Here is a 14191-nt window from a genome sequence, read left to right on the forward strand (position 1 = left end):
CTGGAGAGAGATGGCTCTGCAGTTAAGGCACTTGCTTGTAAAGCCTAACACCACAGATTCAATTCCCCAGGACCCACATAAAACCAGATGCACAAAGTGGGGCGTGCATCTGGAGTTTGTTTGCAGCGGCTGGAGGCCCTGGCACACCCATTCTGTCTCTCTTCTCTCTCTCTGATTGCAAATAAAGAAACATTTAAAAATATGAGCATGGGGCTGAAGAGATAGCTTAGCAGTTAAGGTATTTTCCTGCAAAGCCAAAGGACCTCAGTTTGATTCCCCAGGACCCACATAAGCCAGATGCACAAGGGGGCACATGCGTCTGGAGTTCGTTTGCAGTGGCTGGCGGCCCTGGTGCACCTATTCTCTTTCCCTCTCTCTCTGCCTCTTTCCTTCTCTCTCAAATAAATAAATAAAAAGTAAAAAAATCTTCAAAAAAATGTATGAGCGTAAGAGCTGTCCTGTGGTAAGCCAGGCCCAGTCTCACAGTCCCAGCAACCCTGAGGAGAAAGTGGCTTCCTTTGCTTCTTCTTGCTTCAGAACATATTAGGCCCAAAATGCCCTTGGAAGGTCACATCTCCATCTCTCCTTGGGAAGAGCTTAGAGACGGGGACAACGTGCTGTTGAGAGCGGCTGCTGGGAACCTTACACGTTCAAACGTTCAACTCAGCATCTGTTTCACACCCCATGGGTGCCAAAGTTAAAATAACATCATAGTATCAAATCATTTACAAAAGTTTATTAAATGTCAGAAATCTTTACAAAGCAAATATTATTAGACAAAATTTTCAAAGTATGTACAAAAAAGTAAAAGGCCTTAATAGCAACTCATTTCAGAAAGTCAGGCCATTCTTTCCACTTTTAGATCTCCTATAGAAATAATTTATTGCCACTCCTGAACTAAAGCACTGACCAAAAAAAAAAAAAAAATTACAACAGTATCAGACAATACGCTTAGTTTCTACAAGGTTATCAAAAGAGATATGTAAAAAAAAAAAAAAAAAAAAACAACCAAGCCACAAATCCTTTTATACAGAGCTAATACAAGCTGTGAGGTGTTAGACTTCTTTCTGACAGGCTTGCGCTGAGCAAGCACTTGCCTCCACAGCAGAGAAAAGCCCTTTACATTTTGCGATTCTGCTTTCAAGTAAGAGGTCAAGAAAGGGTAGGTGGCATCGTCTACTGCCATACTACATATACCCAATAGGAATATTTCTTCTCCCCCATTCACTCCCAGGACACAGGCACAACTGAGGACATATTCACCACTTACTATGATAGTATTTGGAAGGAAAATGCAGTGACACAGTAGGTCATTTATTACTACTGGTGATCCTCACTGATGGAAATGTATGCCTCGTGGTGGGTCCCAGCAGACTAATCTCTTGGTACATTTCTATCCCTATTAATGGTGGATCTGTTTTGGTCATAAACATCTCTTTATAAAAAAATTCTGTATCATTAATGATTTAAAAACAAAACCTTTTTAATGGACATGGTGGCACATACTGTAATCTTTGCACTCAGGAGGTTGAGACAGGAGGATCTCAAATTCAAGGCAAGCCTCGAGGACACAGGAAGACCTTCCTTTCTCCCTCTCTCTCTCTCTCTCTCTCTCTCTCTCTCTCTCTCTCTCTCTCTCTCTCTCACACACACACACACACACACACACACACACACACACACACACAGAAACTAAAACACACAAAGCAATGTCCCATATAAGCTCTGGCACTTGGAATTAGATGGTTTGAGCTGACTGCCACAAGGGGCGAACACAGTAATTTAGTGCTGATTACACTTTCATGCAGGCACATGATGACTCAAAACCACCTGCCGGGCAAGGCCAGCAGCTACCTCATGGCATCTGACAAGCCAGCAGTTGGCTGACATAGTCAGGTTCCAACTCCACTCTCTAGTGTAAACTTAATAAGCTCGTACCGCGACACAATGGACACACACTACATGTGGCATGGGCTTCATGTGGGACAGACACACGCTCCCCTGGAACCTCAGCCCTCACACTTTCTAGATTGAACAGTCAATCTACATACACTCTGGCTCCAAAAAAGTACTCTTCTTCAAGCAGAGACTGTCACCTGTGACTCATACTTGAACAGGCTGAAGTTATGGGAGAGAGAGAATGAGACTAAGTCAAAACTGCAAATTAAAAAAAAAAAAAAAACAGACACCTGCAAAACTTTATTCTTAATCCTTCAAAATAAATACTAAAAGAAATGAAAAGGTAACAGAGCAACTTTCTCTAGATTTATTAGGGTGTTTGTTACAAATGCTTGACTGGGCTTTACAGGGATGGTGCATGGGCTCAAACAAGAGAACTGGAGTTAACACTGACATTAAGCTTCTCTTCACATATATAGAAATTGCTACAAATTGCAACCCAGAGAATCTTGTTTCCAATGGCTTGTTTGAGGTTTTGCCTAAATGTATCATTAAATAATGAAAGTACCAATTTGAGGGTTTCTCAAATAGTGATTTTGAGTTTCAGGATCAAATAGCATAACTTGGTGATTTTATCTTTCACATAAATAAGGCATTACCGGATATGTATACTAGTGCTGAAAAATACATTTCGTCACAAACACAGGATACAAGTATTTGGGTATACAATAAAGTTAAGATTTAATGATAGGCACATGATTTTTGCTGGATCTAAATCAATACTTTAATTACTTCTGGTACTAACATGGTCTGACTTCCTCCCACTTTACACCAACCAGTGCCACCAACTGAACGAGGCCTTCCTGAACAGCCCTGACTTGAGACTCACAGAGACTCCTTGGTGTCAAGTACCACCAATGCAACAGGGAAGCCACGGAGCCTGCTCTCTTCACACTTCCATGTCTGGCCACCAAGTGCCCTTTCCACTCGGTAAAACTGAAATGGAGCCTTCAATTTCATACAGCATTTGGCAGAAAGCACAATTCAGGGTATTAAACAGTTAAGTGGCAAAGCATCTTGAATTAGATCTTAGGAAAACATCTGACAAAGCCCTTTCCCTATAAAAAATGAAGGACTACAGTTGTGATGTTTTTTCATTTAAGGCGGCTCTAGAAGCATCAATTTCTTCAAGGTAACCAAGACACTTATGTGATATTTCCTTAAATATGTAAGAAGGCAATCAGATTTAAGAAGAGAAAGTAATACAGAATTAGGCACATTTTATTCCAAATCATAACCAAAGATCTGGAAATTAAGCACACCAAAACACTTTAAATCTGAGTTGATTTTTAGAGATTGGGGGAAGTCAGCACAGTAGAAAATTATGAGCACCTTTTCATTCTGATTGAATTCCATTTTCCTCCTCTCCACATAGTGGATTTCAAATTGCAAAGATGTGGCTTTCATGGTGTGGGTGTATGACTCTTCAAATAATTTTCAAATACAACAAAGAAAAACGTGTGTATTAATGCTTTCCAGCTGAGCTCACACTTCTACTGAATGTCTAAACAACCCTGAATGAACTATACATCAGTAATTTACTGCCTCCAAATATATTCTAGACCCTTTAAAAGAATATATTCTAGATCCTTGAAGAGAATGCATTTTAGATCCTCCAAGAGGGCATTTGTTCTGAGGCATCACATACATCAGAAAAACACTGCAAAGGCCCAAAATGATCCCATATCTAGTAGGTGCTCTCCTCATTTCTTGCCGATATCAAAATGGAGAAGTTCTGACTCTTGCTCTGTCAGGCGGTATTTATACAGTTCTCACCACCGAACTGTAGTATAACTTAAACAGACTACGTGTCCACTTTCTATAAGCAATTGACTTCTGCTTTTCTAGACTTAGTCTTGGCCGTCAAGCAAACCTATTTGCTACATGTCTCTGCAGACCCTCCATAGAATGAGCCACACGTTGCCAGGCATGTGCACTATGTTCTTCAGCATGAGTTGTGCAACCTCGTGACTTTAAACAACAAAGTCTTTTTGGCAAGAAGCATTAGAAGGGTACTATTGAAATATGCATGTTATATTAACACCACCTGCATCATGATGTTGGATTACCAAGGCAAGAAGACACTGGAATTTACTAATGTAATGATAGTGAAATTTCAAATCCAAGAAGTCAGGCATGTCAAGAACAAATTCCTGGTTAGCACACTGGAAGGACGGCCAGGAGGAACAAGAGCCACCACTGTGGGAGGCTGGCGGGCCACAAAGCTGACCAAACTTTCCAGGACCAGAGGTGCTCCTGAGAGCACAGTCAGCTATACAGTAAAGTGAGACGTGACAGTCTAATTCACAATTTTCAGGAAAAGCAGAAAACTGTCCCAAGGTTTGCCCTTCTGTCTGTGCACTCCACCTGAGCGCTACAAAGAACCTACTAGACAGGATTCTCAGTACTGCAAACCAGCTACTCGCCAGGTCACTACCAGCCCATCTGTAATCACAAGGCCACTTCATGGGTGTGGTTTGATATCGAAAGCAGTGGGGGGCAGTCAAATGTAACTGGTAATCAACATTAATTATGAACCAAAAAAAAATACTTCTCTCTAGAAGCATTCTTAAGACATTAATATGTACCTCAGTATAGCAGGCATCTCATAACCATGTACATGGCGCTATATCAGCACAGACTAGAGAGGAACAGGAATCTCTCAAACAGTGCCTTCTTGAACAGTTTAAAAAGAAATACTGTCCTTGGCTGGCAAGCTCCAACTAACAAAAGAAGCCCTTGAATGTCACGGTTCAAAGTTGCTGAGACCCGGGACAGTGGCGCACAGGAAAGAGGAGAAAATGCCATTTCCTCCGGCGGGGCGCGAAGCGGACAGGCAGGGCGGAGCAGCCCACGCGGCCTGCTGCAACAGGAGCACTTACTTTTGCTCCCAAGGTTCTCACAGCTTCTAGCTGCTGCTGAGGCAAAGTGTTTTCAATATGGCACGTTAAGTTACCTGATACTTAAATAGGAAAAAGGCAAATCGTAGTTCACTGAGTACTTCTGATCCTAATATTATACATAACATGTGTCTTTTGCTCCCCAGTACCATTTGTGAATTCTTCCATCAGGCCATAAATCCTTACTGTAAACTTTTAAACACTAAGAATATTACCTTCAGAAACCAAAGCTGAAAACAAACTACTGGTGTACATGTAAGCAATTTAAACACATGAAGGCCAAATTCTCCAGACTGCTGTTCTTGAGGTCAAACCTTTCTCTGACAGCCTGTGCTGGGCATGTCCTGCTCGGTAAAGCACATCCGGTCTCTCACTTGTTTTAGAGCTGACTGTTCCTAACCTCGTTCCTACAGGTATTTAAGAATACTACCCTTTTTAAGGAAACTTGGCACTAGGGGAGGGGAGCTTTCAGTTTGAAAAAGTATAGGAATTGAAAGCCTGAAATACACCAGGTCTGAGCTTGGCTAGGAAGTTACAACTGGACTTGATGGAGGCCATGATGAAACCAATCAAAGCCTAAATTCCAGCAGGTACCAGCAGCTTTCAGCCACAAACCCAAGGCCATGGAAGGATTAAGATTCCAAGAAGTTAAATACAGAATTGAGATTTTTCTAATTGCTGTTGTTGTAAACTGCTATTTTAAAAAACAAAACAAACAGAAAACAACCAAAAACATAAACAAGTATTAAAATGCACGTGTTTTGTACATCACTGGAGCATAAGCTGCTTGAGGTTGTCGTGAAGAATGGTGTCCTTCACGTCACGGAACACGAGGCGGATGTTCTCCGTGTTGATGGCGGTGGTGAAGTGGTGGTACAGAGGCTTCTGCTGCTGGTCCCGGCGCTTGTTCCGGAAACACTCCACAAGAAACTTCTGGACGTCTCTTAGGCAGTGTGGATCCCCTTCAAACTCTAGGAAGTAGTCTTTGATGCTCACAATTTGCACTTTCTCCTCAAGCAAGTCTGTCTTGTTTAAGAAGAGAATTATAGAGACATTGCTGAAAACCCGGTTATTGACAATTGTTTCAAAAATGTTCAGAGATTCTGTAAGGCGATTGGTTAGCCGATCCTCCATAAGCACCTGGTCAAATTCACTTGAGGAAACAAGAAAAAGTATTGATGTCACACTGTCGAAGCATTCAAACCAGCGTTTCCGCTCTGACCTCTGACCACCCACGTCAACCATTTTGAAAGGAACATTTTTAATTTCAAAGTCGTACTCATGGATGCCTTTGGTGGGTCTTCTGGCAAGCAGAATGTCTTGTTGCGATGGAATGTAATCCTGGAAAAGAAAAAGGTTTAAACATGGGAATGTGCGAATGACAAGGTGTCGGACTGTAAAGCCCAGGCTGGCCTCAAACTCATGACCTCCTGCCGTAGCCTCCGGAACTGGGATTGTAGATGTGGGCCTCCACAACCCATGCACTGCTCACATTTAAGGCAAATTCTTAGCTACTAGTTGTTCCCCAACCCAGCACTGCCCACCAGTGCCACTCAGCCAGCCACATTCAGTGCACATTCCATGAGGCTTCCGGCTCCTCCCCTAAACTCCCTAGGGCCAGAATCAATGTGACTCATGAGGGTCACTTTCTGTGCCTGGTTCTGCCCAGCTCTCTAATCCACTCCAAATGCTCCTTCACCGTGCAGATCTCAAGCTATCACCACTGCTGTGCTGCACACAGGGAAAACGCTTTCTCTAGTAACTACTTAACCACGTACACTGTGGGCCATTCGCTAGGCCTGCTTCAGTTTACAGGCCAATTAGCCACCTCTCAGCTTTCACTCACTGACTCAAGGACTAAGGCCAACACCTCTGCCTGTGATCACACTGGCCTACCTATCTGCCGTGGGGAAAGGTCACTGTAAAAGAACAGGTCAGCTCTTCCCAAACTCTTTGCAATTCTCCTGTTTCAGGTGTTCATGGGCTAGAAACAGAAACAGGTGCCTCGATGCCCAGACTATCAGAAGTCGTGAGCAGTGAGCTGTTAGATCTAGTTGCCTGAGTTGCCAGCTATACTCATGAACACCGTAACAGTTCTTCATTCTCAGGCTAGCACTTTCCCACAAAATAACATAGTTTTTGGGCAATATGTGAATGGGAGATTTTCATACTCAACATTATGATGGAAATATTTTCAAGATCAAGATCTGTACATACTATTCATAGCGCACCCTGAATTTTATGCTTTTCCAACTGGTATAATGTAATTTCTGAAATTTCACTACAATATAAGTAGTCATTGCCTCAAAATGATGTAATAGAATTAATTTTATTCTTCTTCTTCTTATTATTATTGAGACAGGGTCTTGCTATGAAGCCCAGACCTGCTCTGCTTCCCAAGTGCCAGGCTGTATGTGTGTCGCTAGTCCAGGCCTGGTGCAATGGAATCAAGAATTTTACAAACAAGGCAGTGTTCGTTACGGGAATCCCTAGGCATTCTTTGAATTAGCTCAGTTTTCTAGTAAGTGTTACCCTCCATGTCCTCCTCTAGGTTCTGTTCACACTCCTCTTTTACCAGTAATCAGCATATGCATGCAGCCTACAGACCACCTTCTTATTTTTTTGAGGTAGGGTCTCACTCCAGGCTGATCTGGAACTCACTCTGTAGCCTCAGGCTGACCTTGAACTACAGCTACCCTCCTATCTCAGCCTCCCAAGTGCTGGGATTAAAGGCGTGCGCCACCACACCTGGCTCTGTATGGCATTTTACTGTGACCTGTCCATGTGCTGACACTACCATGTGATGCATCAGCAACCCTCACTGGTCTTGAAACTGTGATTTTCCTGCCTTAGCCTCAGAATGATGGAATTACAAGCTGTAACACACAACAGACAACAGCAACTTAGAAAACTATGGGGAGAATGTGAAAATTAATCTTCTGGATAAAGAAGACACTGGCCCATGTGTCCTAGTTATGTACTATGCAACTTTCCTACTTCAAGTAGGTTCATTTTGTGCCTTTCTTCAGCTGCATTATTAAAATTAAAGATCTCCAAGAATCCGTAAGAGCTTATTAGAATTTGTAACAGGAAGCTATGAGGAAGCAAACAGAGCTACACTAAATTTACTAAGTAACAAGTAGATCTAGAACAATGGTCTAAACAGTGAAAACCTGAATTCCAATGAGCTCTTCAGCATGTGTCCAGAGGACAGACAGTGGTCCAGCAGTGCTCTCTGCCTGCTGTGGCCCGGCACAGCTCAATCCCTGGCTCGGGGGAGAGCACTCTGGGAAGATACCCAACTCCTTCCAAGGGCAACTCCTCCTACTTGAGTCTCTTTAGCACACTCCAGAATCAAGCCCTCCCACCCCCCCTCCCAAACTCAATACAAAAAGAGTACTGAGCTGGAAAATGGTATCTGTGAAATGCCTGGAAATCAACCCAACAGCCTCTATTTCTCCTTTTTAAAAACCCAAGAACATGGAAAAGCAACAGATAACATGCACTCATACTGTCAAACAAATCTTATCTTGAAAACTGTAAAAATTAACATTTTTAGGTACTCATCAACTTTACAGTAAAGAGGATGTATTAGGCTACTGCCACTAGGAAAAAAGAAGCAGTGAGCTCAATACGTAATTCTTCTAAATTTCCTAACAAGCTGTACCCAAGTGAAAACATCATCAGCCTGAGTACTGCTTTCAACTATCAACAAACATAAACATTCAGTTTCAAAACTTACTGGTTCTCCAAGTTTATCCAAGTTATCCAGGAAATATTTTACAGATTCACCCTAAAAATAAGAAGAAATAAATAGTTACGAGGGCTTAGAAATGACAGCTCTTGCTACAACAGCCTGGCTGTGTGTTTAATCCAAACGTGCTTTGTTTAAGCATCAGTTCAGACTGGGTAGAAAACCCTTTGCAGTGTATTAAAATTCTATTCTGCCAAAGTATTAAATCTGCAAATGCTCAATTCCACAAATGCTCTATATAAGGGACACCTCAAGTGACCAAGTGTTCGGATGTGAACAGAGGCATGCTTTCTGACCATACTACACGTCCAAGGAAGGGTATAGTGAAAAGCTGCTTGGAGGTAAATACAAATGTACAACTACAAGTGAGACTCTTTCTGGGTGTTTTTCTACCTTAAGATTATGGCAGCAGAGGTTATCTTCAGTGAAGAGAAACAGCCAAAGATGAGGGCAGAGTCACATATGATAGACATCTCCCAGGAAGACGTATGTGCCTGGAGAGACCCAATACTCTAGAAGGCTCTGGGTGTCGCAGTGGGCTCCACATCTTGGAGGGTCTTTGGTCCACTGTGCGGGCTCAGACTTCTATGAGAGCTCCAGTCACTTTCAAGGAGCTATGCATCTTAAAAGCAACGGGGCACAGCAGGGAAGCCTGTGTGGGAAGAGAGCTCTGAGCCCGAGTGGCAGAGCTCCGCTCTCGAGGACCCTGTGTTCTGGGAGGCAAAGAAGCACCAGCGTGTTTCACGGCTCTGCAGGCTCGAGTTTTTGCAGCCTGGGGGAGGCTTCGGTTTCAGTAACTCAGGGCATGCCCAAGACACTTTGAATCACCAGACTGTAAGGCAGTCATTCTCAAACTTTTTGGTCTTGTTGGTCCCCTTATGTGCGTTCGTATTCATGTGTGTGTGAGCTACAGCAGCCAAGACGCTGTCTGGGCATGGTGGTATCCACCTGTCATCTCCGTCCTCGAGGGCTGAACGAAGCAGGAAGAATGCAAGTTTGAGACCAGCCTATGCCACAAAGGGAGACCTTGTCTCAAAAAAAAAAAAAAAGAAAGAAAAAGAAAAAGAAAATACTGGAAACACATGAAACAAGCTGAAAAACTTTAACATATACTAATTTACTTATTTAAAAGTACCAATGGACTGAGGGCATAGCTCAGTGTCACAGTGCTGGACTGGCATGAACAAGCCCTGGGTTTGGTCCTCAGCACCTGAATCAATCGACAGACCAGGCACTCAGTCAATCACCAATAATAAACCTACTACAGGCTAGCATATTTTTGGTATGGTTTAATAGATGACAGCAAGATTTATTTGCTCCTGTGTTTGGAATGCAATAACAGGTTATTCCAATTGAAATAAATGAAAAATAAACTTCTAGCATTTCAAAAAATGCTACTGCAAAAAGATGAACATTTAAGCTAGAGGGATGGCTCAATGGTGAAGGTACTTCCTTGCAAAGCCTAATGACCTGGTAATTATAGCTAAATTTTAACAGTTATGGGTTGTTGGTAGGGTGTTTGCCTAGAATGCTTATAATTCTGGCACTGGGAAGATGGAGGCAGGAGGATCAGAAGTTCAAAGTCAATCTTGGGTACCTGAGACCTTGTCTCAAAAAGGAAACCCAGGGGCTGGGGAGATGGTTCAGGGGTTAAAGGTACTGGCCTGCTATCCTGTTTACCCGAGTTCTTTCCCCAGCCCCACATAAAGTGAAATGTGAAGTGGCACACCCATCCACAATCCCAACACGACTTTGGTAATGGGAGCCACAGCCAAGAGAAGCAGCTCACAAAAAAAGAAGATAGAGCCAAGCATGGTGGTGGTGCATGCCTTGAATGCCAGCACTCGGGAGCAGAATAGAATCGTTGTGAGTTCGAGGACAGCCTAGAACTAGAGTAAAGCCTTACCTCAAAAAAAAAAGAAGAAGGTAGAAGGACAGCGAAACACCCCAGGGCTGTCCTCTGAACCGTACGTGCATGCCACGGCACACGGCACAGACACATCATACACAACAAATTTTTTAAAAGGATATTTAAAATGTTAATGTTTATAATTATTTAAGTTTATATACAAACAATTAAATAGAATCAACAATATAATGTTGGATTACTTGAGTTATTTTTCCCCCTGCTTTTTAAGAATGGGTGTCTCTACCCCAGGCTACTAGCCTCAAACTACCTTCTGCCTCAGCCTCCCAAGAACTGGGGTTAGACATTAGCCATTATGGCCAGGCTTGACCCATTTCTTTCTTTCTTTTTCTTTTTTGGTTTTTCAAGGTAGAGTCTTGCTCTAGCTTAGGCTGACCTGGAATTCACTATGTAGTCTCAGGGTGGCCTTGAACTCATGGCAATCCTTGTACCTCTTGAGTGCTGGGATTAAAGGCGTGCGCCACCACACCCGGCTTGACTCATTTCTTTTATTTATTCATTTATTTGAGACAGAGAGAGAGGGGGGAGAGAGAGAGTGATAATGGGTATACCAGGGCCTCTAGCCACAGCAAATGAACCTCAGACACATGCGCCACCAGTGCATCTCGCTTACCAGGGTCCCTAGGCTTCACAGGCATGAGCCTTAACCACTAAGACATTTCTCCAGTCTCCAACTCATTTCTTTTAATAAGTAGTTTTAATATTCTCCCCCGTTCCCAGCAGAGTTTCATAACTTAGCCAAGGCTAACCTCAAACTCTCTAGCACTTCATCTTCCAAGGTGCTCAATCACAGGCATGAACCACCATTCCTGGGTCAGTTTTCATATTTTTAAATAATGTGATGAACAGCTTTGAGATTCAGCTGTGTATGGTGTTTGAATTATATCCATAGTGACCGCAGAAGAATGGTTACAGGCACAGGCAAGCATCTTTTTCCTCCAAGCCCTTGCAGGTAAAGCACTGAGTCAATCCTTCAAGAGCACATCGAGGTGACAATGGGAAGAGCAGCTTGAAAGCCAGCTCTGTGGGCGGCAGAAGAAGTAGGAGGTAAGACTGGGCTGCCTCAACACCACCTCCCAAAAAAGCAACTTAGTAGTGACAGCCTGTAATCCCTGCACTAGGGAGGCAGAGGCAAGATAAGAGCACGCGAATATTATTTGAAGCAGCAACCCTCCCTCCCCTATAAAAGTAAAAGCTTACAAGTACCTTATTATAAGAGTGTACAGAAATGGGTACACCCATCCTAGTGATGAATTCTTACAGGCCTCTTAGAAACTTAGGCATAGCATATCCTATAAAAAATTTAATGACCTTTTGGCCTGTCCTAAGGAACTTACTCAGTATAGACAAAAGCATACACTCAAATGGGCTATTTAAACTGGGTGTGGTAGCTGCCCCCACCCCCTATCCCTGCCACTTGGAAACCTAGCAATTGAGGTGGAGGCAGGAGAATCAGGAGTTCAAGGTTATCCTGGGCTTCATAGCCAGTTGATGACAGCCAGGGCTAAATAAATGTTAGTCAGTGCTATTTATGACAATAAAATTTAGGGGCTAAGGGACTAGGCCAGTAAGGTTGCTTGCCTTGCAAGCATGAGGACCAGAGTTCAATACTCAGAATCCACATGTTAAAAAACAAAAGAGCCAAATGTGGTGGTGTAAATTTGTTTTTTGGTGTTTTTTTTTTTTTTGGTTTTTCGAGGTAGGGTCTCACTCTAGTCCAGGCTGACCTGGAATTCGCTATGGAGTCTCAGAGTGGCCTTGAACTCACTGCGATCCTCCTACCTCTGCCTCCCGAGTGCTGGGATTAAAGGCGTGCCCCACCACGCCTGGCTTTTTTTTTTTTTTTTTTTTTTTTTTGGTGGTGTAAATTTGTAATCCCAGCCTTCATGAGGAAGTAGGCAGATCCCTAGAGCTCACTGGCTAACCTAATAGCTGAGCTCCCAGCTGGTAAGAGACTATCTCAGCAAAGGTGGATGGTGCCTAGGGAGCAACACCCAGTCTATTCCCTGGCCTCCACATCTGAGCACAGATGTACACATGCACCTGCATGTACATGTGCATGCACACACAAAGCCTAGAAGTATTTCTCCACTTAACACTGAGGGTGTAATTTGGTCTCCCTGCCACATATGACATATTTGTACCACTACATGTTGAATGAAAGTGGCAGATCACAAAGTGAAGTCTACTACTGTGGCCTACAAGACTTGTTTTGCTGCTTCAGGCTTGGCACAGTGCTCATCAGGCAGCACGTTCACGGCGCACTGACAGGAGAAGCCTTACAAGCTCTTTAACCTACATAGTGAAATTATTCCAAGGTTTGATGCACAAAACTGTATCTATTAGACAGTAAGCTGTACACGCCCAGCATTACCTCTCCATCATACAAAATACCTGCATTTTATAGTACATCTGTCATCAGGATTTGTGAGAATATGGGCTAAACAAGTATTTTATATTAGCTACTCAAAATATAAATGCATTATAGGTAACTGCATTCTCTTTTCAAGAAAAAGGGGCTAGAGAGATGGCTCACTGATTAAAAGCAGCTGCTTGTAAAGCCTTGCAACCTGGGTTCAATTCCCCAGTGCCCACATGAAAAGCTAAACAAACAGGGTAGCACATGCATATCTAGAATTTGTTTGCAGTAGCAGGAGGTACTGGCATGGCCATTCTCTCCCCCCCCCCACACTTGCAACTAAATACTAAATTTAAAAAAAAATAGATTAAGGGCTAGAGAGATGGCTTGGTTTAGGAGCTTGCCTTCAAAGCCTAAGGATCCAAGTTAGACTTCCCAGAACCCAGGTAAGCCAGACACACGAGGTCACATGCGCACAAGGTCACACACGCACATAAGGTGGCCTCGTGTCTGGAGTTAGACTGCAGTAGCTAGAGGTGCAGGTGCACTAATTCTCTCTTTCTCATAAAAAGAAAGAAATAGGCCAAGTGTAGTGGTGCATGCTTTCAATCCCAGCACTTGAGAGGCTGAGGCAGAATGATCACCAGGAGTTTGAGGCCACCTGGGTTACAAAGTGAGTCCCAAGTCACCCTGGGCTAGAGTAGGACCCTGCTTCAATAAGAGAAAAGAGATAGAGAGAGCCAGGTAGTCCCAGGAGATGGCTGAGGCAGAGAACTGCCATGAATTTGAGGCCAGCTTGCTCTATACAATGAGTTCTGGGCCAGCCTGGGTTATAGCATGAGCTATGGTATCAGAAGGAAGAGAGCGAGGAGGAGAAGAAAAAAACAAAAGGAAAAGTAAAAGAAGGAAAAAAAATCCATTTGTTCTTAGTATTACAAATAACTTTAAAAATACATTGTAGGAGGTGAGGTGGTTTAGTGGTTAAAGGGGCTCGCTTGCAAGTCCGCTGATCAAAGTTCCATCCTCTGTACCCAGTAAAAATGGACAGAGAGAGAGAGAGAGAGTGGCACATGATATGAAATCCCTATGGGCCTACAACAGTGGAAAGCAGAGCCTGGACAAGGGAAGTCTGCGAGCAGCAGCAGGCCCTAACAGCAAAAGAGAAAGAGATCCCAGCTCAAAACTGCCTCCCTCCCTCCCTCCTTCCCTCTCTTTCATTGGGGGTGTGCGTACACATGTTTTTTGTTTTTTTTTTTTTTTAATTTGATGAATGGGTCTCATTATGAGTCCAG

The 14191-nt window shown here is 43.2% G+C and overlaps 1 protein-coding gene across 1 annotated transcript in view; it reads right to left on the minus strand.

Moving 5' to 3' along the window:
* Window positions 1-2252: 2252 nt before the first annotated feature.
* The window catches only part of Gna13 (G protein subunit alpha 13), a 44633-nt gene continuing 32694 nt past the window's right edge, over window positions 2253-14191 (minus strand). Inside the window, exons 3-4 of the mRNA XM_004655139.2 lie at window positions 8602-8652; window positions 2253-6200 (exon numbers count right to left, since the gene is read on the minus strand). Coding sequence (XP_004655196.1) covers window positions 5628-6200; window positions 8602-8652 — 624 coding nt within the window. The 3' untranslated portion in view covers window positions 2253-5627. The remainder of the gene's footprint in view (window positions 6201-8601; window positions 8653-14191) is intronic.

This window comes from Jaculus jaculus, chromosome 9 (assembly GCF_020740685.1).
Source record: "Jaculus jaculus isolate mJacJac1 chromosome 9, mJacJac1.mat.Y.cur, whole genome shotgun sequence".
NCBI lineage: Eukaryota > Metazoa > Chordata > Mammalia > Rodentia > Dipodidae > Jaculus > Jaculus jaculus.